Genomic DNA, 24,660 nt, shown 5'->3' with positions numbered 1-24,660 from the left:
CAAAAACTGGAAACAACTTTTTTTTCCAAAAAATCTTCACTTCTTTTAAAAACTCAAAGTGTCTACACAAAAATAAACACAAAATTAAATTTTGTCTCACACAAGTGATCACAAGTACCAAAATTGAATCAGTTGTCTAACAAACAAAATTGAATTGAATTTTGTCTCAAACAACATGAAAGATAAAAGATTAAAGTACAGAACTGAAGCGTGGATGTAGTCGGATGCTGTTTTGGTTCTTAAAATTTCTCCAAGTGCGCCATCTATTGACCAAAATAAGAATGAGCGCCATTGGCTTGAAGAAATATTCCCAGACACGTAATAAAAAGTTTTAAAATGGACGAAGAAGAACGAAATAAAAAGCTTCGAGCTGGAAAGGAAAAGGTTATTTATTATGAAATGATGTCACTAAACAATAGACCCGAAAAGCTATGAACTTTAGGGCATGTTTTAAAAAGGGGGAATGAACTTAGACACCATATCATATGGCATATGATGGCATACCGAGCTAGAACAACATATAGATAAAGAGATATTGAAAACATGTCATAGTAATGTTTACAATATGTACCAGGTTTGCCAGTAATAACTGCAACTGCAACAGCAGCCATATATACATTGTCAATAAACAATGCACAATCTTCAAATTCACCAACCGTTACTACTCAAGTTCAGTGGCTTATTTTTATTTTATGCGACAATTCTTTACTCATAGAAATAATATGAGGCAGGCATTACCTGTGAATGGGGACAAAGTCTGTATGAATTATTTTTTTGTAACTTTTAATATTTGTTAAAAAAAAGAAACAGATATACCGTAACAACATGTTTCCGATTTTTGTTTTTGGTTCAGTTGTAAGGGATTTTACTTGTGACGTTATTAAAGTTATGCCGTCATGTTCAATGTAAACAAAGAAATTGTCTAGACTATTAGTGTAGTTTCTATTAAATATAACGCAATATGTTTAAGATATTAAATGTGTGTACCCAAAAATCATGTACTGTTTTGAATAGGCAGAGTCATTGTATGAAAAAGCAAAATCCCCAAAATACCAAACTCTGAATAGATATTGAAGATACACAGTAAACACAATGTGAAACATCAAGTGAGAAGACGATGCTAAGTTATATAAAAATATAGAAAAAAATCAAATGATGAAATAGGGACGAAAGATACCAAAGGGACAGTCAAACTCATAAATCTAAAACAAACTGACAACGCTATGGCCAAAAATGAAATCAGACTAACAGACAAACAATAGTAAACATGACACAACATAGAAAACTAAAGAATAAACAACACAAACTCCAAAAACTATAAACTAGGAGTGATCTCAGGTGCTCCAGAAGGATAAGCAGATCCTGATCCACATGTGGCACCCATCGTGTTGCTTATGTGATAACAAATCCAGTAAATAGTCTAATTCGGTAGGTCACATTCATGAAAGGGAAGGGGATAGTAGTTACAACGTAAGGAACATATCCGATATCATTTGTGAAATGGTTATTCCATAATGGTTAACCAACTCGTGATGGTGTCCGTAAAATTTACGAAGGGATGATTTCAACTTCACCATTTGGAACTCTTGGATTAATAGCTTCCTTGTGAGCAGCAACCCTCTATCAAGAAAATCATGATAGGAAATGCAAGCACAGGATTTACTCATATCCTTTGTTTTAATGGCTACAATAACAGCCAATAATCACCTTTAACTTTGTACACCTGTCAGAATATACAAGCATTGTAAATAGGGAACACATGTTGAAAACTCAACATTGTCTTTATTTAACTTTAATCTTCAATCATACATACATGATATGATAAAAACATGATACAATTTAAAATATAAAATGATGTAAAATATTTACGCTTTAATTATGTTATCCTCTTGTTTGATTTAAATGATTTCAGTTGTTATAATTAACATCAAAGGAATATAATAAAGTTTTATTTTCAGTTGGCAGCATTTCAGAAGAAGAAGAGTAAAAAGAAACACAGTCATCATCATCATCATCACCATGGAGATGAAACAGTAGCAGGGGGAGATTCATCTATCAGCTCTGTTGATCAGTCCAGTTCAAGTGATGTCCCATTGTTTGAAGATGTAAGTAGCTGGGAAGATGTTGTTTTCTTTTTCTGTTTCTGTATTCAAATATAAAACCTCGGGGAAATATTCAATCTTTTAAGGATCATACAATATACGTAGACTATGTAGTTATATATTTACATTCTAAGAAAGTAGAAAAGGTTTTATAGTTTCAAAATAGACATAATGTACTGTACATACAAACACATTTAGAAACAAAAAAGATTTTTCCTAGCTCAGTTCTAAAACCCTAGAAAATAACCTAATAAGAACACTGCATATATATGTATTAATGAAGATAAACATCACAATCAGTATGGCGAGGTGTGTGTACCGTAAATTCAGAAATTATTGTGAGTTTTTTATTACTGCGAAAAATGCGACATAGTTGTTATTAAACACAATAATTAAAACTCCATTTTGTAATCTTTTATCTGAACTAAGCAAAAATTAAAATCCCGTTTCATTTTAAAATGACAAAATCGCATTGATAAATCCACGCAATAATTTCTCAATTTACAGTATCTATTTTTCCTCAATAAACAGTTCTTTTCTCTGAATGATTATTGTATCTTTAACTTGAGGTAGTTACCCATTTGTTGATGTAAAAGACTTAAGCAAAGAAACCAGATGGTCATCTTTTACATGTACATTTTTTTTGAAATTTGCATGATGTCTTTGCAGTTAAGACTTGTCTAACTCTTGTAATAAAAGTGTTATTCAATTAAAATTAAAACTGCACTTCAAAGATCTTGGTAAAGATTCCAATCTGCACTTTAATTATTTATTTAATGCCAAATGTTTGATGTTATCTAACAATGTTAGCAAAAATAAAAAACAAGATAGCTTCTGTTTTGTTGTGTCAGTATAGACTCAGTGTGATATAAGCATGTCTCATCACTACTTCATTTTATTTGTGTTGCATTAAAAATGAGCTACAAGATTTGATATTGGCTTAAAGCTTGTGTTATTTCCTGTGTTCCAATAAATTTTAGTTGACCTAGTCCAATAGAAACCTTATTAGTTTTGTTAGTGTCTGGCCTGTTTTTGGGGAAAGACGGCTTCAAGCCGTCAATCCCCTATGGGGTTGACCAGAGTGACACTCCCTCACATCATTCATTTTGTTTTTATACATGTTAATTGTTATAGTGTGGAAAACCCCCCAACAAATCTTACTTAGATTGAAGAGAAGGAGACCAAGAAGTGAATAGTTTGACTTAAAACACTTTTTTACACATTTCCCTTCTGTTTCTCACGAAATTATCGTATCTTGAACTCTCCTTTACACTATTTACGTTTATTTTACAATCCGTAAAAAATAGCATGACGAGATATTCTAAATATATCCAACCTACATTGTATTTTATAGTGACGTCATTCTTGGAAGAAGCAGGGATATCCTTCACCAGTTCACTGGTTATTTAAATCATTCTTAGAGATCGTGCACTAATTACAAATTTATATTTGTTAAATCTAAACATAATATTGTTTACTGTAGATGATTTAAACATCAACATACAATACTTTAATTTGTAGGTCAACAACTTTCAAAATAAACAAAGATCGTGGGGTTACATGAGACAGGGGAAAGAAACGATTTTATTACTTTTTTCAGGTCTCACTAATCAGAGACAAGAAGCGTCAAAAAGCGACAAGAAGCGTCAAGAAGACTATTTGGCGACAAGAACAAATTATTCTTCTTGTCGCTTCTTGTCGCTAAAATTCTTCTTGTCGCTAATTAGTGAGACCATTTTTTTCTGTAAAAATTCTGAGAATCTTCCTCCAATTCAGGAGCACCTCGATTGATGAGTAATTATCCACTAAAATAAAAGTTAATGTATTTAAACACTTCAAATGTGACATTTCATTGGATTAGTAGTCGACCTGTTGGTGACCTTCTGCTGTTGTGTTTTTTTATTTTGGTCGGGTTGTTGTCTCTTTGACACATTCCCCATTTCCATTCTCAATTTTATATTCTATTTAAAACTAATTTTTTGTGTACCTACATAATCATTGTAATGGTAAAAAAAAAAAAAAAAAAAATCAAATTTGCATTTTGTAGTTTAAACATATTCATTATTTACAAATATTTCAAAATTAATGTTTGGAAACAAGCTTCACACAGTTTACATCACTCATATTGTTTTTTTTATTAGTACCTGTTTCCCTGTGATGAGAGTTGTAACTCGGAACTTTAACAATGGAAATTTAAAACAGTCCACACTTTCTAAAGAAAAAACTTTAAAATCCAAGAGTACTGTCACAAAAAATGGAAAATGGCCCTAGTCTGCAGTTCAGTGGTACACAATCAAGATTTCAAAAAATATTGTAGTTGTTGTGAAATGACAGAATTCAGTTGAGTTTTAGATAATTAGCTATCAACTTCAATCAAATGTTTAGATTTAGAAGATGCAGATCTCTTCCATTGGTCCAAATTGAATCCTAAACTAAGGAAATGAAATTACATAAACAACAATTGATTTCAATATTGTCAACCTTTCTACATGTTTTAGCTGTTCTCTTTTTCATTCTTCATATGAAAACTATCAAAAGATACCCCCCTTTCCAAAAACATAATTAAATAGAAACAAGGGCCGTCTTTCCACTCAGAGCTGTTCAGCTCTTTGATTACTGAGACTTGTTATGTATGACAATATTTTATCATAAAATAAAAAATTGACATACATGTAGAATTTGAAGTTTGGCATAATATTGTATCCAAACTAGACCATATGTTACTTACACAATGTACCATCATGCCTATCATTAACGACATATGATCATGATGTTTTTTTCATGATCATATAAACCGATACAAAATCTATTTAGCACAGTTTGTGAAACCAGAACTTTTTTTATTTTTTTATATACTGCAACTTAGGTTATAAAAAAACTTATTTATTTTATAAATCTTTAACAATGTACCTCTATAATACAAAACAATAAACATGTTGTGTTCCTTAGTTTTTGCTTTGTTTCCAATTTGGTATTGAATGTGCATGTACTGTATCACTATTTAGTTTACTGCATGTTTTATTTCTACAGAGTGATCAAAATATGACATCAGAAGATGAAACCATGTGTACACAAGTTAGTATTATCTAAACATTATTACATATATTTATAATTTTGAAGTTCAATGCGTTTTTATTGTTTTACTTGTTTTTCTTCTAAGGTCAAATAAAACTTTTTTTCATGCCAATACCTTTTTAGGTCTGTAAATTTAGTATAAGTCAAATCTTTATATATTGTGATGGATAATATGAGTTTTGATACAAAATACCCCTTTTGATTTTGAAGTCACATGGTCAAAAGTTCACAGGAGCCTTTTGATTTACTAAAATTAGGAGAAATAAATTTAGTTTTCCATCATTTGACATAAATTGTAAGCAAACTTTTTAGTCTCTATCAACAAGCCTTAGTCCAAATTTGTTTTTATAGATCCTGATAAAAAAATATTTGTTTTTCTACAAAGTCAAAATATCGCAGCTGATGCATCCATGATTCTTCTGTTTTTTTTATTTGTTTATTGCAAATTGCAATCGTCATCTGTGCTTATGTGTTAATTTTTTGCATTTAGTTCCAAATGTTTCATATGCTGTATACATTGTATGTTCATATTTTTTTATTGTCCAGAATTATTGCCAGATCAAAACACAATTTGCAGCATTAGAATAGCCAAGCACTTACCACTGATCTCCTATGACCTGCATGATTCACAGTTTTTTTACTTATTAATAATAAGAACCAAAAAAGTGTTCTGAATGTATGCACTAATAAGTTTATAAGAATTGAAAAACTCTTTGTTTTACACTAAACTACTGATTTCACAATTACATAAAACTGTATAAGACTCTGCTAGGAGAGTTTAAAACAAAACCCAACACCATGAAATAATAATATAGAAATATTGTTATTTTGTGAAAAATAATAAAGAAAAACAAATATGTAACACAATAACAAACTGCAATCACTGAATTACAGGCCCCTGACTTGGGACTTCCAGCTGCAGTTATAAAACTCGTGAATCTTCACTTAAATTTTCCAAATGGTCTAACTAGCAACAGTGGAGATAATCAAGAACGAAATTTTAAATGATGAAATAATTTCTTCATGTCATGGTCTATGCTTATTTTAATATTTTACACTGAGCATTAATGATGTGTAAAATATGGTAAAAATAAGGCCTGTCCATGTTAAAATGAGCATAGAACATGACATGAAGGAATTATTTCGATTCTAAGAGGACAAATACAGTATTTTTATAAGTACATGAAATAGAAGCATACAAAAATACCTTAAAAATTATTGGCTGTTCCTGTTTCCTCCCAGTGTATTATGTACATATGATTTTCTTATTTGATAATTTTAAAACTAATAGTAGGGTAAATATATATTGTTTGATAATCAATATATAATAAAGTTTATGTAAGCTGCTAAACTGTGTATATTTTATTAGGATCACAATTAAAATAACCAGAATATGAACAGTAAGTTTGTCCATATGTCAAACATATTTGAACATGGCTTAGTATACAGAGTGTAATAAGGGCGTCAGATTAAAAGGAGTAGGTCCGGTAAGGGCTGATTTCAGCCTCAATTTTCAAGTTCATCTAACGAAAGATTGAAGACACTTTTTTAACACTAAAGTGTCTATTTCAATTGATTCAATCAGTTTATCTGAAAGATTTTAACTGATTAAGTCATTAAAAACGCTCCTATTCAAGGTTAACTATGAAAAATCTATCAAATATGCCAAATATTGTCTCTTTTCAGATGTTTTTTGTCAAAAATGAAAGTGGCCGCATCCGTGTTCATCCTCAACCTTTATATATGTTATGTATTATCATCAAATACAACTAACATTTAAATATTATGGTTGAACACAAATGCGGACACTTTCATTTAAGACGGAAACCTAAAATTTAACTAAAATGCTAAAAATGTGATGATTTCTGTAATTAAGCATGACTTAATGATGCTAGTACTCGATATATGTGCATTGTATTGTCAAAAACAGCCCGTATTGGTGTAGCAGAAGCATGCTACTTTTCAATGAATATCTCAATGATTATTTATTCACAATTTTCTAAAACTGCTATATTTTGAGGCCAAAAAGGGGTCTTACTGAACCTACTCCTTTCTGTCTTTATCTGTAATGTTAACAGTTACTATTGTTCACCTATATAAATTGTCATTACCTAGACTGATGATTTGTTTTGCCAGGATTCCAAGTCCTTGTTTAAGGTACAGACCAAGTTAAAGCATGCTATAGAGAGAATAGCAGAATTAGAGGAATCTTTAGAAGGGAAGCAACTTGCATTAGACAGGGTGATCAGTGAAAACACCAAGTTCAAAGAATCTGACTCGGCACATAAGGTATTTTGATAAAACTCACACCAATTGTATTGTATGTTGAAGATTACACTTATATGAAAGATAAAATAATCTGAAATGGTTCAGGGAAACCCTGTGTATTGCCTGATATTACTTTTGTTACAGTAAAAGTGTATGTTTTGAGTGCCAGAGGATAAGCCCATTCATCAGTAAAATGTGGAAAGTATTTACAGCTAATTTCCTAATGCATGTAAAGCAAAACTTTGGTTGGCTTGCTTGCTTTGTTTGTATAATTGTTTATACAAGCTTTGTAAATAAGATTGACATCTTTAAACAATATATTTAGGCATAGTTTAACCTGTATATATATAATATTTGAATTTAATTGGGTGTTATCCTAATGATTGTACAATATAAAAACAAAGCAAGAAAGCTAACTAAAGTCTTGCTCTACATGCTTTAGGAAATTAGCTGTAAGATATACAAACTCTTTTCTTCAGATGCCCTTTATTGATGTTGAAGACACTTCTGTTCTATTTTCATAAAATACCATGAGGGTGTATGAAAAACAATAACACAGACTGTATTTCTAAAAACAAATATCTTAAATATTTTGCTCTTTGAACTTTTCTTCAGTGAATTTTATGAAACTTGGGACAGAAGTTTCTAAATGATCAGTGGCTAAGTAACTATCAACTATGAGTCAGAAGTATCTGTTATGGTTAAAATGCAAGAATTCATAACAGAATGCAACAGAAGTAACTAAAAACTTAACATGACACGATGATCATAACTGCAATTACCAACGTTTCATCCAGGGAGAGAAGATTCATGAAATTTTACCACTGATTTGGGAGTATAGCAGTGTAACTCCACAAATCACAGATTTTACTCTGAAATGATTGTAATATATATTTTCGTCAAGGAATATGTGATGTTCAAAATTATGAAAGACAGTGAGGTCATGATGTTTACATAAACAGTTTAAAGAAAATTGATTATAGAACAAGTTGTGATGTATTTACCTTTTTAATTTCAGATTGGTGAAATGGAAGTAGCTATCAGTAAGAGGGATGAAATAATAAGACAGTTGACAACAAGATTACAGTCTACAGCCAGTTTACAATCAGAAGCAGAACAACTAACACATCATGTACAACAACTTCAGGCACAATTAATTAATGTATGTCATGGCTTGTGGCTTTCTAGTCTTATCAGATTCACTATCATATTTTTAGATTTAAAAAAAAATATGCCAGATGGCAATATATATCAGAAAACTACTACAAATGGAAAGAGACACCCCATGTAAAAGGCACAAGAAGTACTTTTTCTCTATTTTTGGTAATCAGTAGGAACATTTTAGTTCATTAAAGCCTTTTTAAGAAATATAATATATATTATTGTCCCCCACGTAACGTGTTGCTTGGGACATGGAAATACTGTGCCTCCGTCTGACCGATCTCAGGTGTACAATTTTTGCCAGATTTTCATTATATTTATATTCATTATCAACCTCATGATTTCCACCACACTCGAGCTCTCACCTGATTGACACTATTTCTAAAAAAAAATTGAAACTGGTGAAAGTACAATATGAAAAGGACTATAGAGGTTCAATTGGCAATACAATGTAGCCAGTTCAGAGTCTTATACAATCTTGGTTATGTTTCTAAAGTGTAAAGCTTCATGGTCTAGTCTTGATAGTCCAACTTTTGTTTCAAAAGAAAAAGAACCCCCAAAAAATCATAAAATTATTTTGAAAATCTATGAGGGACCAGTTATAATAGGAACTTCTAAAAAAATTAATATTGTTTGACACATGAGTTACTACTGTGAAAGTATGGTTTTTTGTTGGAAACCAATTTTTCTTGCAAGATAAAAGCATGAAATTCTATATCATTGATGCAAGATTTCCAAGTTTTAAAACCATAAACCTAAATATAAGAAACCGTGCAGAAACCAGATTTAGTATGCAAATTTGTATCCAATATAAGATTCTTTCTATTTATATATTAGTTTCAGAAGTCCATTTAACAATTTCCTCATGAGACTATTCTTTTCACATTCCAGGCTGGCAAATTAATGGAATCTCAGAACAGCAAACAGTTGATGTCCTCTCAAGCCTTACTGGAAGCCAAACATGAAATTGAAGCTTTGCAAAAATGTATTGAAGCCAAAGATACACTTGTTAATCAGCTATCAGACAAAGTTGGTGCCATTTCTGATGAATATATTAATCTGAAAACTTCATATGAGGCCTCAAGACAAAAAGAAGCAGAAAGTTCTAAAGTTGTGAAAAGTCTAATGTCAGATGCAGAGGACATCCGAAGACAAGGAAGTGTAAATGGTTCAGTCACAGTATCTAATTCATATTCAGATGTCGAAGACAGAGTTCAAAAGGTCAGACTTGAACTGGAAGAAACATATGGAAATCAGATAGCCTTAATGAAAGATGAATTGTCAAAACATTATAATGTTGAAGTTGAAAAATTGACTAGTGAATTAAACAATTTTAAGGAAATTTGTGCAAAACTTGAAAGTGATAATTCTATTGAAGAAGAAAAACTGAAATTAACTGAAACAATTAATTGTAATGATTTATTGATTTCAGAACTTCAATCAAAATTAACTGAAATTAATTCAAAATGTGTTCAAATTCAAAGTGAAAAAGATGAACTTTCAAAAGAAAATTTGACTTTAAGTAAACAGATTGATATATTAAGCTCCCAATTAGAATCCACACAACATGATCATCCAGTAAGTAATGGAGGTGAACCTGTTCAGGAGGATGAACACTCTGAATCAAACATTAAAATCAAGGAATTGAATGAGAAAAATTTAAATCTGACTTCTGAATTAGATTCAATTAGAAAAGACTATGCTAATGCACAGAAAAATGTAGAGGAGTTGGAAAAGAAAGTAAAGGGAGGTAATAGACCTGCCAGATTCCAGGTCGACTCCCAGGAGATAGTGATGGAATTAAAACAAGTGACAGAACAGTATGAGGAAGCTTTAGTAAACATTGCAATGATGCAGGGAAGGATTGAAGACTATGATATCAAGTGTGAAATTCTAAATGAAGACTTGAATAAGATCAAAGAACAATTGAAAACATCAGAAGATGCAGTGAAAAATTATGAAGAACAGACAAAAGAATATGAAAAAATAAAGGAAAAACTGGGAAAATCTGAGCAGGAAATCAAAAGTTTTGAAGAGCGTGTTAAGGAGTATGAATCAAAACATGAAAGCGTGTTATCAGAACTAAGTGATATGACAGAACAATGTACAAATGCTCAAAGACAGTGTGAAGAATACAGAGATAAATTTGTGGAATATGAACAGCAACTTACTGACTATGAAGGGTTAACTACCCAGTACAATGAATTACAACATGAATGTAATGTGTATCAAACACAAAATGATGAACTCAATAATAAAATGAATATTCAGCAGGATGTTGTCATGGAGTTAAAGGCGGAGCTAGAGATATTGTCCAATCAAAACCAAGCATTCCAAGAACAGTCTCCTATACAGACACAACAAATAGAAGACTTAACCAAGGAAAACAAATGTTTGTTAGAAAGTATTGACTTACATAAAGATGAAGTTACTAAACTAACTAATAGTCTAAATCAGGCTACAGCTGAGGTGGATACTTATAAGGTGAAAACCAAATCACTTGAAAGTTTAGTGGAAACTCTAGAGGTTGAACTAAAATCAAAACAAGACACTGAATTAATTCTTAAACAGAAAGAGAATTCAATTAAGAAATTAACCAATGACATTGATGACTTAACATCACATCTTCACATTCAAGAACCTGTTGAAGAAAGTTTCCAGAAGGAAACAATAACTCATGAAGAGGCATCTTTATCTTTGAGCAATTCTGTGTCTAATCAAGTTGTCTCTCAGAATGAAACAAAAGACATTGAGAATGCTGAGGTTGTACAGTCAGATGCACACTCAGCTCTGTCATTTGATAGTTTTGTTCAGGAAGAATTAGAACATCAGTCAGAACTGGCATTACATGTGGTTAGTGATATGGAAGCTGATTCTCTTGACGGTGATATAGCCGATTCTATTGAAGACTCAAAACAAGGTGATCTCATAGCGGAAATAAGCAAACTTCAACATGAGAACCATGAACTTAAACTGACTATCCAGAACATAAAAGTTACTTATGAAAATGATATGGAGCAAGCATTACAGTCATGTCGTTCTGAGATTGTCAATGTATCGGCTGAAAAATCAAAGATAGAGACCTCTTATTTAGAACTAGAGGAAAATATTGTTAACATGAATGAAAAAGTTCAGTTAGCTGAAACAGCATTGGCTACTGTAGAGGAAGAAAAGCTTGCACTTCAGAATGATTTAACATTTGTTAACAGTATGTTAGATGAAATGACTCAGAATGAGGGACCATCTCAAAGTGATTCAAATACGTCGATTACAGTGTGTAATAAACTGAAAACACTTCAAGAGAAATTAGAAATTGCTCAATCAAATACTAAAAATCTAAGTTCTCAAAGTGAAAAATTGAAAAGTGAAAACTTAGAAAATATAGAAATACATAAGAATATACTTTTACATAAACAGGAGGAAAATGATAATTTATGTAAAGAACTTGAGTGTCTTCAAACTCAGATGAAAACCATGGAAACTGAAGTTGAAAAAAGTAAACAGCTATGGAAAGAAAATGACAGTTTGAATAAGTCTTTGCAAGAAACGAATGAAAGGGAACAAACTCTACGAATTCAAAGTGAAAGGTTATCTCAGCAAGTATTTGAACTTTCTGTACTAAATCAGACTGTCAGCGGTGACAAAGAAAACCTTGAGAACAGGTTTGTGGAAGTGTCAGCAATGGAAAATAATGAGATCTCTGACTCAGTAGTGAACATTCATGTAAATGAACTGATGTCAAGTAAAAAGTCACATGATTTATTATTAACCAATCAGCAATTACTTCCAATTTCAGAACATGACAATGATGTGAAATGTGAAGTGACAGCAGATGGTGAAACTTTGGTGAGAGATGATGGACCTCAGAACTTGCTAGTCCCTGAAGGTGAAATAACACAGCAGAGTGCAGCCAACCAGTCAACCACGGTAAGATCAACCTGCATGCCGACCAGCCATGGTCAAGTTATGAATGTTTGTTCGTCTGTTTGTGTTAATTCAGTTATTCAGTTACCGCAAAATTCTGTTCATGATTTAGTTGCTTCTAATTTTAATACTTTCGATTTTCAAATGATTGCCAGTCAAAATGATGATAAATGTTGCAAACAAGCTGAAAATTTGGATCAAAGTAAACGCGAGGACCCTCAGAATTTGACAAGTGTTAATAAATCTTCTGATCAGACATTACACCAATCATGTGAGAACACAAATAATCTATCAAAAAATCATGATAGTGATCTAAATAAACATCAAGATACAAATTCCAGTTCTAAAAATGATGACAATTTTCAGGATGCAGATGCAAGCTCAAATGAGTATACAGATCATGCAGATGTTGGTGAAAATGAGAATGAGAATAATGAACAATCAGAACATTTGAGAAATGAGAATACAATACTGAAGGTCAAATTAGAGGACACACAAAATGATATGTCGGCCATACTGCATGATCGTGTCGAGTTGGTAGGATCCATGGAAAACTTTTCTGACAAAATAAACTGTTTGCGTGACCACAATGAACGATTACAGAAAGAATTGAAACGAACAGTTGATGACAATAAAGTGTTGCTTTTGAAAGTTGAAGAAAACAATAAAAGTTCTGAAATAAGATGTAAGTTAGAAGATAAAATTATTGAACTTGTATCAGAAAACCAAAAGTTAAAATCAGAATATGGAGAAAGTAGAAAAGCATTAAAGGATGAGCATGAATCTTTGAAATCTGCATTGAACTCTTGGCAAGAGGCATCTAGTTCTAGTCAACAGTTGAAGGCAGAAGTAACAGGCTTGTTTAATGAAATGGAAAGATTATCAGAACAAAAGCATGACATGGAATCGTCACTACAGTCTATGGAGGAAGCTTTTGTCACCAGTCAGTCACTAAATGAGGAACTGCAAAGGCAAGCACTGGAAAACTGTAAAAATCTCATCGATATGGAAAGGTGGAAAATTCATGCTCAGGATTTAGAAGGACAATTAAGAGAAAGTGAAGAAAAGTTGGAAACTAAAACACATACATGGAAAATATATGTGGGAGAAATTGAAAATAAACAGAAAGAAAAGATAAATGATTTAGAATATCTAGTGGAAAAGAAGGAAACTGAAGTTACTGAACTTAGAAATGTCAATAGTGCACTAGAAAGTAAATATCAGCAATTACATGAAGATAATGAGCAATTACAAGATGAATGCAAAGCATGCCAATCTGAAATCAGCCATTTGTATTTGGTTAACTCAGACTTGGTTCAGGAACGAGATATAACATTAGGTCAATGGGAACACTTAAGACCAGAACTAAATAAATTGACTGAGAAATGTACAATGCAGGAAAGTTTTCTTTTAGAATTGAAAAGCGAAAACTTACAATTGATTACTGATATCAAACTGAAACAAGATAAGTGTGAGAGTATAGAAATAATCATGGCAGAAGAAAAAGGAAAATGCTCTGATTATGAAAATCAACTGTTTCAAATGAAAGAATGTTGTTTTAACTTTGAAAAGCAAGTTGAAGAGATAACTGAAAAGTGTGCAATGTTTGAAAAACAAAATGAAGAAATGATGGTTCAGCAAAATGATTTAATCAAAGACAAGGAAAGTGTACAATTGGAAAATAAATTATTGAAGGAAAAATGTGACAAATTCTCACAAGAAGTTGAAAATATGAATATCTCATTAAAAAATAAATATCAAGAGTATGAAAGTTCTTTCGGTGAACTTGAAAAGAAAAATAGTTTATTAAAAGAAACTTGTGAGAAATCTGATATTGAGGCTGTAAATCTGAACAAGAATCATTCTGAGATTCTGAAACAAAAAGAAAAGCAAATAGAGAAATTAGAGGAAAAAGTGATAACATGTACTTTACAAATAAATGAATTACATGATAGATGTAAGCAAACTGATAATGCCCTTAAAGATACTGAATTCAAATACTCTGACTTGAAACAAAGCAAAGAAAAGGCTGAGACTGTGGAAGTATCTTATCTATCTTCACAAAACAATGAACTCAGTACCAAACTGGAATCTCTAGAAAATCTAATTAAAGAAAAGGAATTGGATTGTGAAAAATTGGCTCAGAAATGTAAAGAATTAGAGAAATCATTTGTTTGTGTACAAAATGAAAACAAAGAATTGCTTCAAAATTGTAAAAATATAGAGCTTAAGAAAAAGGCTATAAAAACCAAATATTCTCAACTATTACAAACTAGTAATGAGACTGAAGAAAAATTGCAGAAAACAATATCAAATCTTACTTCAATGAATAATGATTTAAATGAGAAATGTGAAGCACACGAAAAGCATATTCAGAACTTGAATATTGATATTGAAAAGATTGATCAAGTTAAAGTTAACGTACAGCAGAAATTAAAAGAGTCATCAGAAAGGAATAATAAGGTTGAAAGTTCATTGAAAGAAGTTCAGGATGAAAATAGAGTATTGTCTAATAAAATTCAAACAAACAAATGTCACTCAGATCAAGTAGGCAGTGAACTGGAAAAGTTAAAACAAGTTCACAAAGACAGGGAAGGCTTAATAGTAAAACTTGAAACAGAGAATGAAAGTTTAATGCACCAGCTTAGCGAAAAAACAAAAAACTTGGAAAAGTTACAGCAAAGTCATCAAGATTTCATGGAAGAACTTGAGCAAACACAAAAATCACTATTAAAGCTTCAGGAAGATCATTTTGAGCTGAAAAATAAGAAAGAGATGTTGGAAAAAGAAAATGATCAGATGAAGCAGCAGAGAGAGAGACTGTCACAGGAGATAAACAATTTGTCTGATGAGTTAGCCAGTGTGGAACAGGAAAGAAACACATATTTTGCCGAACAAGAACTTAGAAAACAAAGTGTTAAGAACAGTGAAGAATCATCTGTTACATCAGCCAGTAATGAGAATGAAGATGCTCATGATGTCCATGTACAGGACAATCATGAAGATGTTGATGGACAACTAACAGAAAGAGCTGTGCATGTCAATGAGACAGAGGAAATAAAGGAAAGCGATAAAAATGACAATGATGAAAAGAAAGAGGAGGAGGAAGATGATGAATTAATTTCTGAGGAAGAGTTAGAGGTCTTAATTCAGCAAAGAATTGATCATGAAAAGAAGCAAATTGAATATGATCTAGAGGAAAAATACGAACTTCAGTTTCGTAAACGTCAAGTTGAATTGATGCATACATTTGAAAAGAAGCAAAAAGATTTGCAAAAGGACTTTGAACAACATGTTAATCACAGGGTTGAATCTTTACGAGCTGAAAAGGATCAATCTTTTGTGAAAGCATTACAGAAAGTGAAAAAAGATTTTGAGAAAAAACTAAAAAAGGAGATGGAGAAACAAAGGTTGGCACACTTACAAGAGCTGGCAACAATGGAAGATGAAAGGAAAGGAGGTGGACATATCAGTGGTGTTGTCAAGAACTTACTTCAGGAAAATCAGGCATGTATAATTATTATGTATTAACTTTTTTGTGAAAGAGATTTAAATGAACACTGAAAAATATCAAAATGTAGTTCTAGAAAACAATTGACATAATTATAAGAAAGATGGATTGTACAAATAATATCTTATTACTATCATTGAATGCGAGAACAGGCCATATATATCAGAAAACAGGTTTTGTTATTTTACAATATTTAATAGCGCATATGGAAAAGAAGAAGAAAAAATAATCAACCGGAAATAAAAAATAGTATTTTGAAAGAAAAAGATCATAAATCATTTCTGTAAATAAAAAGAGTTGTGGAATATATGTCAATGAGGCAAAAAAAAAAAAACCAACAAAAAAACAACCCAGAAAGACATCTAAAGATTTACATCTAATATAGGGATTGACAACAAAAATTAAATGCATCATTAATTATCATTTCTTTCCAATACAGAGTTAGAAAAGATGATTTTCTATGTGTCCATTATACATGTTATATGGACCATTAAATATATTGTTCATAATTTCTTGACAGGAATTGGCAGAAGCCAGAGATGCATTGTTACAACAAGTGGAGCTTTCACATCACCAACAAGACAAGTTAGAGGATGAACTTAGGAGTATGATGGAAGAAAACATCGAGGGAGAGGGAGAATTCCTTCAGGAACCTATAAAACTAAACCCTGAAAAACCAAGACATTCATATCGTAGTCAGTCACTCCTACTGGATTGGGAATTCTCTCCTTCTTCATCATTTGACCAGGACAAAGATCCACCTGGTCTTAGTGGACAGTTTGAATATGATTGTCAGAACTTACAATGTCTAATGTTAAGAAGGAAATATCAAGAACTCAGGAATACTGTACAGTTATCTGGTTTTCAACCAGAATTAAACATTGCAGAAGATTTTCACTCCGCTGGTCCAGGTTTTAAACCAGAAATAGTGGATTACGTCCACAATGAACCTGACACAGATGTGTCAACGCCAACTACTGAACTTGAGGCTTCATTTGTAAAAGAAGCTTTGAGAAAGGCAGCTGAATCTTTCTCAGAAGTCAAACAATCTACTAGTTCTACCCCCACTGTTGACGCTTTTATTGAAAATGTTGGTTCTAAGGATGATATATTTAAGTCTAGGGAATCTATTGCAACAACGGAGGAATTCTTGCCTCTAAGGGTTAGGTCACTTAGTTTGAATCTACCTCAGGATACTGATTTAATGGATTGTGATGAAATAAGTGAAGTAGATAAAAAACATCCTTCTTTTATTAAGCATGTAAGGCATCGGTCATTGGATAGATTTATTGGGCAAAACATAGAAACTGAAGGAAAATTTGTTGCAGAATTCTTCCATGATCAAACACCCTTGTCACAGCTTAACAAATCACAAGATAGAATATCACAATCATCAGATGGGAAATTAAAAGTAAGTAGTATAAGCAAAAGAAACTCATGGAATTCGTCTAGAAGTAGTCAAACAAGCTTGTCCCAGAGTGATCTTCAACTCAGCATAGATCATGTCACTGAATCTCAATCAGAAAAATCAGAACATAATTCACAAGGTGAATTCTTTGTTGAATATATCAGTGGCGATTTAGAAACCTTAGATCAAAACACTCTTAATGAAATTGCTGTTATCCAATCAAATTCTCCTCATTTAGGGGAGGTAACTCCACATTTCGATTTCGCATTAGAACTTACAAAGGATGAGAAATTGGACAATGATAAATTATTGAAGAAACTGGATAGTTTGAAAAACATTTATTGTAAAGAAAAACAAGACCTTATGAGCAAGTGTGAAAATCTGACAATTCAGCTCGAAAATGAGTCTCTTTCAAGGAGACAACTTGAACAGGAACTCATAAATATTAGTGAAGATTTTGGTGAAACTTTTACAAAGCCTGAAACTGAGGTTTCAGTCATTAGTCAAAGGGAAAATAATGCAAAACTACCACCTAAGAACACTCTGACAGACAATAATACACTGCAAAAAGAAAGTGTTCCAAAATCTTGTCACTTTGAATCAATGATTAAAAGTTTGGAGTGCGAGTTACATGAGAAAGAAGACAGCCTCAACCAACAAAATATAGAAATAGGCATGGGTGAAGCTCTACAAGAGCAAAGACTGAATGAAATGAAAGTGCTTTATAAATCCCAGTTAAGAAAATTAGAAGTAGAAAATAGTTCTTTATTGGAACAAAAATATCAACTTGAAAATCAAAACCGTGAACTTGGCCAACAATTAGAATCTAAAGAATCAAGGGGAGTTAACTATGAAAGAGGTATTTCTGTAGAATCACAGACTGAAAAATTAGAACTAAATAACGAAAAGAATTTACTGGAAAAACAACAACTTATAGATCAGTTGGAAGCACATAACTCAAAAATTGGATCAGACTTAAAGGTATTATTTGTAAAAGAAAAAGAAAAGGAAATTACCATAAAAGAATTGACAGAAAAATGTCAAAATCTTGAAATGAAAGCCCAGGAAAAAGTTCAATTAGTAGAACAGCTAGATCAACAATGTGCTTCATATAAGTTGAAGTTACAAACAACTGGACATGATTCCACTGAAATGGAACGGGTCGGATCTTTCATTGAGCTTCAAGAGAAATGCAAAAATTTAGAACTAGAACTTGAAAGGGCAAAACAGAATGAAACTTTTGCTTGTGTTTATGAAGAAAAGTGCTGCAAATTGGAATCTGATCTGGAAAATAAGCAAGAAAATGAACAAGATCTGGTGGAAATGACTGAAAAATTTGAAAGGTTAGAAAAAGAATATAAAGAGCAGAATACTAACCATCTACAGGAACTGAATTCTTGTACTTCTGTAATTGAAAAACTGAGGCAAAATTGTGAGAATATAGACAGTTCATTGGCAAAGGAGAAAAAAGTATCACAAGAAACATTTGAAAAGTGCGAGCACTATCTTAAAGAGCTTACGTTGAAGCAAACTTTTTTGAAAGAAATTAAAGAAAAGTCTAGAAAAGATGATAAACAGCTGGAAGAATTGACCATTAAATGTGCTAACCTAACAGATAGTCTACAAATTCAAAAACATAAGAATAATCGTCTTAAGAAAGAAAATGAGGAAAACAGCAAAAAATATGAAGCAGAAATAAGTCACAAGGAAAGAGCTTTAGATGAAATTAATGATACATGTTCAAAATTTGAAATAGCAGAATATGAAAATGAACATGTTATTCAAGAACTGACAACTCAATGTCAAAAGTACCAGTCAGAAATTCAAGCTCTGAGAGCCAAGGAACTGTTGAAAATAAAGAAAACATTGTCTTGCTCTGTGGATGAAATTGAGAGTACTGACTATCAGGAATTCATAGTAGATAGTAGTTCATGTATATTTGATGATGAAGAAGAAAAGATTCCTGATGAAAATAAAAACAAGAGTGAGCTTGATAGTAAAATAGAGGAGGACATTCTTGTACAGGAAACAGCTAGTTACGTTGAGACTGGCACTTATGATAATAAGTCAGGTATATATGAGAGGGTTACTGAATTGGAAACTTTGTTAAAGGACAAAGATGCTTTAATCAGAAAGTATGAGACTGAATTGGACCAGAGAAATGACGAATTAGATAGAATGGACGATCTTCGTCAATATCAGGAACATTTGGAGATGTCAGTCAGAGAAAAAGATTCCTATATTAAACAATTAGAGGAACATTTCTTACAGCAGAGGACACCAGTCTCTGTCAGATCGCCCGTCAAACCAGGCAAATTCGGAAATGTTGGTCAACCAAGAAAGGATGAGCCTGCAGCCATTACTTGTAGTACACCCACTTTGAACATGCCTGAAAATATTAATTCCTCAGAAATGGAATTACAAGATAATTTATCTGATCAGTCAACAATTAGTGGAGAAAACTCTTTTACACTTAAAAAGTCACATGACAGTCTCCTTTCAGACACAACAGATCATGATGGGAATTTTGTTACACATTCCAAATTTAATGATAGTCTGCTCTCCGACAGTAAAAATGACAATACTCAGACCTCATCAGCTGTAAGCGAATCAGGCAGTAGGAGATCTGAGGAAGCTAACATCTCACAAATGGATATGAAACACTTTGCTATTGTGGAAGAAATATCAAAACTTAGACAGGATCTTAGAGAAACCAAATCTGTATATACTCAGGAGAATGCATTGTTGAGAGAGGCTCTTGATAAAGAAAAATGGAATAGAGATTCTAAATTGGAGTCCCAAGATGTAAAACAACATTTCTCATCTGAAGTTGTAAAACTTCAGCAGAAAGTTTCTTTATTAAAGGAAACAAATGATATGCTAAGAAATGAAAATGATAAATGGTTAAAGAGAGTTCAAGAGCAAGAAACAATAGTTCTCCAACTTAGAGAACAGCTTGGTTGTGATGTTAATAAAGATGAAAATGATTGTGATCAGTCTTTTAATCAACAGCTTAAACTTTTACAGCAACAGAGAAATGAATTGGCGGAAAGACTTAGTGATAGTGAAAATAAGATAGGAAATCTGTCTCAAAGTCTTATTGAAAAATCTACTTCAGAAGAAAACTTACGCTCGGAAAAAGCTAAGCTACAGACTAAACTGTATGAGATGGAAGAAGTTGAAAAAGAATTGACAGAAAAGAAAATTGAATTAGAAAAACAGAAAGCAACACAAAGTCGATTGGAGGAAATTATCTATCATAGAGATCTGATTGAAAGAGAGTTGATGAAACAGAAAAGGTTGTTAGAAGTTGAACTGGCTGAAATTGAATGCAAATTGCATGAAAAAGAGGAATTATTAGAGATACAGAAAAATCAGTTGTTGGAAGAAATCAAACAGAATTACAGTTCTGACAGAATCTCTGACACTTCAAAACTTTTATCTTCCTCTTTTGAAAGCTCTGATTTCTCATTTGAAGGAGCTAGATCAAAACCCTCAAGCAGAACTCCTCAGCCTCATACATCTTCACTTTCAGGATCAAAATCAGGATCTAAATCAAAGACAACAACACCTCGGTCACGTTATAGACCACAGGGAAATGTCAACAGATTAGAACAAATGCTTAGTAATGTAGAAAAAGAACATGCTGAAGCAATCAGTTATTTGAAAGAAAAATTACATCCTTCAGAACATGCATCCGACAGTCATCAGGGGTATACGCCAAAAAAACTTTGATCCAAATTTATCATCTTGTTTGCCCTACATTCAGAATATCAACGAATTTGAATCTTGCTTTTTTTTGCTTTACCAAACAGCTAAAATACTAGAAAATTAATTTATCATTTGTAAATTTTTCAGTTGTGTATTGTTACACTTTCATATATTTTAGGAAACTTTCAACTATAAAACTTTAATCTTCTTTGAAGAAATAAAATGAGAGAATTTAAATGAAAATTGCAATAATTGCTATTAGATATATACGATGTACATAATTTTGTGTTTTGGCTGTTTAACTCTATATATGAGATATTTTACCATTATACTATGACAATGCATGTAATTTTACCTCCCCTATGGTGACAGTATTAAGGCAATTTCATTCAAATCCTACCAAAAGAAGAAAAATAAAACAATATTTTAATTTAAATAACACTTCCAAGTCAAACATCATAGAATTATTGACAACTACATTTTGTATTTGTTGATTTTTTTTTATTGTTTTGTTTTGACTGAAATTGCCAAACTCCTTTTGTTATTACCATGAAAAAATGTATTCATTGTTAACCAGTTTTTAGAAGGATTAAGTTTAATACATGTATATTTTTAAGTTGGCCAATAAGAATCATGTTTTGTTTGTTTCATATCTGTATTTTTAAAAAAAATTGCACCTTTTCTGAACCATCAAAATTTTGGGAGTACAAAAATCTATTTTTTGTTTTAATTTTTATTTGAAAATATTGGCTAAATGTTGCAAGTAGCTTCTCAAAGTTTGCATAGCATGCATAGCACTATGATAATTTTGTTGTTAAATTTTTCGTTTCATTATAAAGATGATACAATGTATTTAAAAGAAAAATAATCAGGTTGTCCACTGAAGGCATAAAATGGTTTGGGGAGTTCCAAATCCTCAATTGTAGTGTTATAGTAGATGTTACAGCTACTGATAACTTCTCAATGAGTTTTATTGTTGTGTACAAGAAATACGCAGATTTTTTAGTATGATGTTGGCCAGCATAGTAAAGTATTATGTTGGACAATATAGATATATATTTCCATGGAAGACAGGATGTCTTTAAAGTGTACTGTTGTGATTGTTCTATTTTATGGGCATATCTTGCCCCTTTAGTTTTCTTTGACCAATCCTGATAAAATGTTATTACAATTCTAAATTTTTGTTGTTTTCAAAACTTAGGACACTACAAGTAAAGATTCTTCAACTGTCTTAAATTAAAAAAAATTTCATATTTGAAATGTTCATAAATTTGATAAATATATAATGATATGAATGGTTAGTGTTTGAGTTGATGTTTTAATTGGTTAGTATTTTTAAAGTTTTGGATATTTAGTTAGTTTCTGAATTGACGACATCTTGATAATGTCTGAGTTGAGGATATCTTATATAAACTGTTTATAATACCTATGTGCCATATAAATGCCTTTAGTCTGTTCTCAGGTTACATGATCTGTTTTTGTTTTGTACTTCGAAAAAAAATTGATTCATACATGCATGTTTTCTTTCTTATTGATGGTTCTTTCAAATGAGAGTTAACAAATTAATTTAAAGACCGTAGAATAAAGGGCATACATAACAGATGAGATTAAATGTTGATTTTTCCTTAAAAGTTTGCACAGAGTCAATTTTACATCTGCTATGAGCATACGAAAAATAACCTGTTTGTTTCTTTTTTCTCTCAAGATAAGTAGGTTTGAAACTTAAACTGATTGTTTTTCCAATATCAGTATCAGCTGAGAAAATATTTTAAACATTTTTATACCACAATGCCATTCAAATTTTTGACATTTATTTGAAACTATTGGTGACTAAGCTTCCTTTTATAGAATCACCGTTTTTGTATGGAGACTTTTTTCAAATTCACTCCACTGATTTAATGATGTAATTTTTTACGCAAAATTCTGATGCATATTATAAGGAAGTAACCGGAAAGGGCATGTTTAACGGATGAGTTATTATTTGTCCCTGGGACTGTATGGTATCATGCCCTGAAGGCCTATCTTACTGGCATAGATATATACTGTAAATAGATTTACACACAAAAATAAGAATGTCAAAAATGATAAAACCAAGAAAGCCATAAATATTATAGCATAATAGAGGTCTCAATAATTTTTTAATGATCAGGGTAGACATAAATATTATATAGTCAAGGGTTAGTGGTAACAATTTAACTGTTATCTGTTTACTTGTATGAAAAAAATTAGAAAGGTATAAAGTTAATTATAAGAGGGATTAAGTATTTGGATAGTCTTTTTAGTATTTTATTAAAATATTATATAGATGGCTTTGTTTATATACATTACTAGTCTAGTATTTTGATGTATTTTAATTGATGCAATTCTACAAAATATGCAGAGAAGTTTTTATGTTTTATGATAATGTGATATATATTTATTTTTTTAATTAAAACTTTTAAACAACTATTTGTCTTACATAATTTTGCATTTAATTCATCATCATTTATCATTTTCATTATTAAATTTTTTCAGACATCTTTATATTTAGGTCAGCATTTTTCTACCTAACAAAACATAATGCTTTCAATTTCTTTTTATAAAAAAAACCACCAAATGGTATTGCTAACTTTATTCAGATTTTACATTTTTATCTTGTGATGTGATAATGTTCAGGTCCATCCAGCATCTTGCAGAAACCTTTTAATAGGGATAACCATTTTTCTCTACCTTCAGATATGTTTTTCCTCAAGATTGTGATATAACAAAAACAAAAACAAAATTGAAAAGTTACTTTGAAGGACAGTTCATAGAGGTTTGGTCTTTTACATTTTCTTCTGATTTTGCGATAAATAAGTATGAAAAGAAAAAAAAAGCAGTTATAAATACCAAGATCATTGGGTGAAATAATGATTTTTTTAGCCATTTCATTATCATACAACTTTACAACTTTAATTAAGGGTTAGTAAAAGCTGCATCAGAAAGTTGTTGCTTTTCTAGTTTCTGTTTTCCTGAGAATTCTTTGGGTTTAATGTGATACAATATGGATAGAATGTTCCAGTTTCCAAAAGTTTATATGTAGATATTTTCAAGATATATTTAAGATTGACACATGTTCATCCTAATCTGACCTTATTTTCATTGTTCAACAATCATTAAGAATTTTTCTAAGATCTAGAAAGCACAGTTTGTCATTCATTTGACAGCTCTTTCCTTGTTTTATGGTTATGTTTGATCATCAATTGATAAATAAGATGTCCTCAAGCCAATATTTTAAAGGTATGAATATGAATATGAAATGATGTAGGTTATATGTCAATGAGACAGCAGCCCAAAGACAAATATACTATAAAAATTATTATAAAGCTCTAGCTATCAAGGGATGAAAGACCTGCATACTTACTACCATATACAAAGAGACGTTATATTAGAGTTTTTGTCTGCCAGATGTCCATTGTTCTTTGTCCTTAACCTCATCATTAGTTTTCTTGTCATATGAATTTCTCACTTATTATGACTAA

At 31.4% G+C, this 24,660-nt stretch overlaps 1 protein-coding gene across 5 annotated transcripts in view; it reads left to right on the top strand.

Annotated features, from left to right (window-relative positions):
* The first annotated feature begins 240 nt into the window (after positions 1-240).
* The window catches only part of LOC134706584 (A-kinase anchor protein 9-like), a 129,280-nt gene continuing 104,860 nt past the window's right edge, over positions 241-24,660 (top strand). For all 5 annotated transcript variants that reach the window (XM_063565645.1, XM_063565643.1, XM_063565644.1 and 2 more), the window contains exons 1-6: positions 241-384; positions 1,959-2,105; positions 5,133-5,177; positions 7,314-7,466; positions 8,464-8,607; positions 9,498-12,533. In XM_063565645.1, the coding sequence (XP_063421715.1) occupies positions 337-384; positions 1,959-2,105; positions 5,133-5,177; positions 7,314-7,466; positions 8,464-8,607; positions 9,498-12,533 (3,573 nt within the window). In that variant the 5' untranslated portion in view covers positions 241-336. The remainder of the gene's footprint in view (positions 385-1,958; positions 2,106-5,132; positions 5,178-7,313; positions 7,467-8,463; positions 8,608-9,497; positions 12,534-24,660) is intronic.

This window comes from Mytilus trossulus, chromosome 2, assembly GCF_036588685.1.
Source record: "Mytilus trossulus isolate FHL-02 chromosome 2, PNRI_Mtr1.1.1.hap1, whole genome shotgun sequence".
NCBI lineage: Eukaryota > Metazoa > Mollusca > Bivalvia > Mytilida > Mytilidae > Mytilus > Mytilus trossulus.
This window is presented reverse-complemented; position numbering and strand designations above follow the sequence as displayed.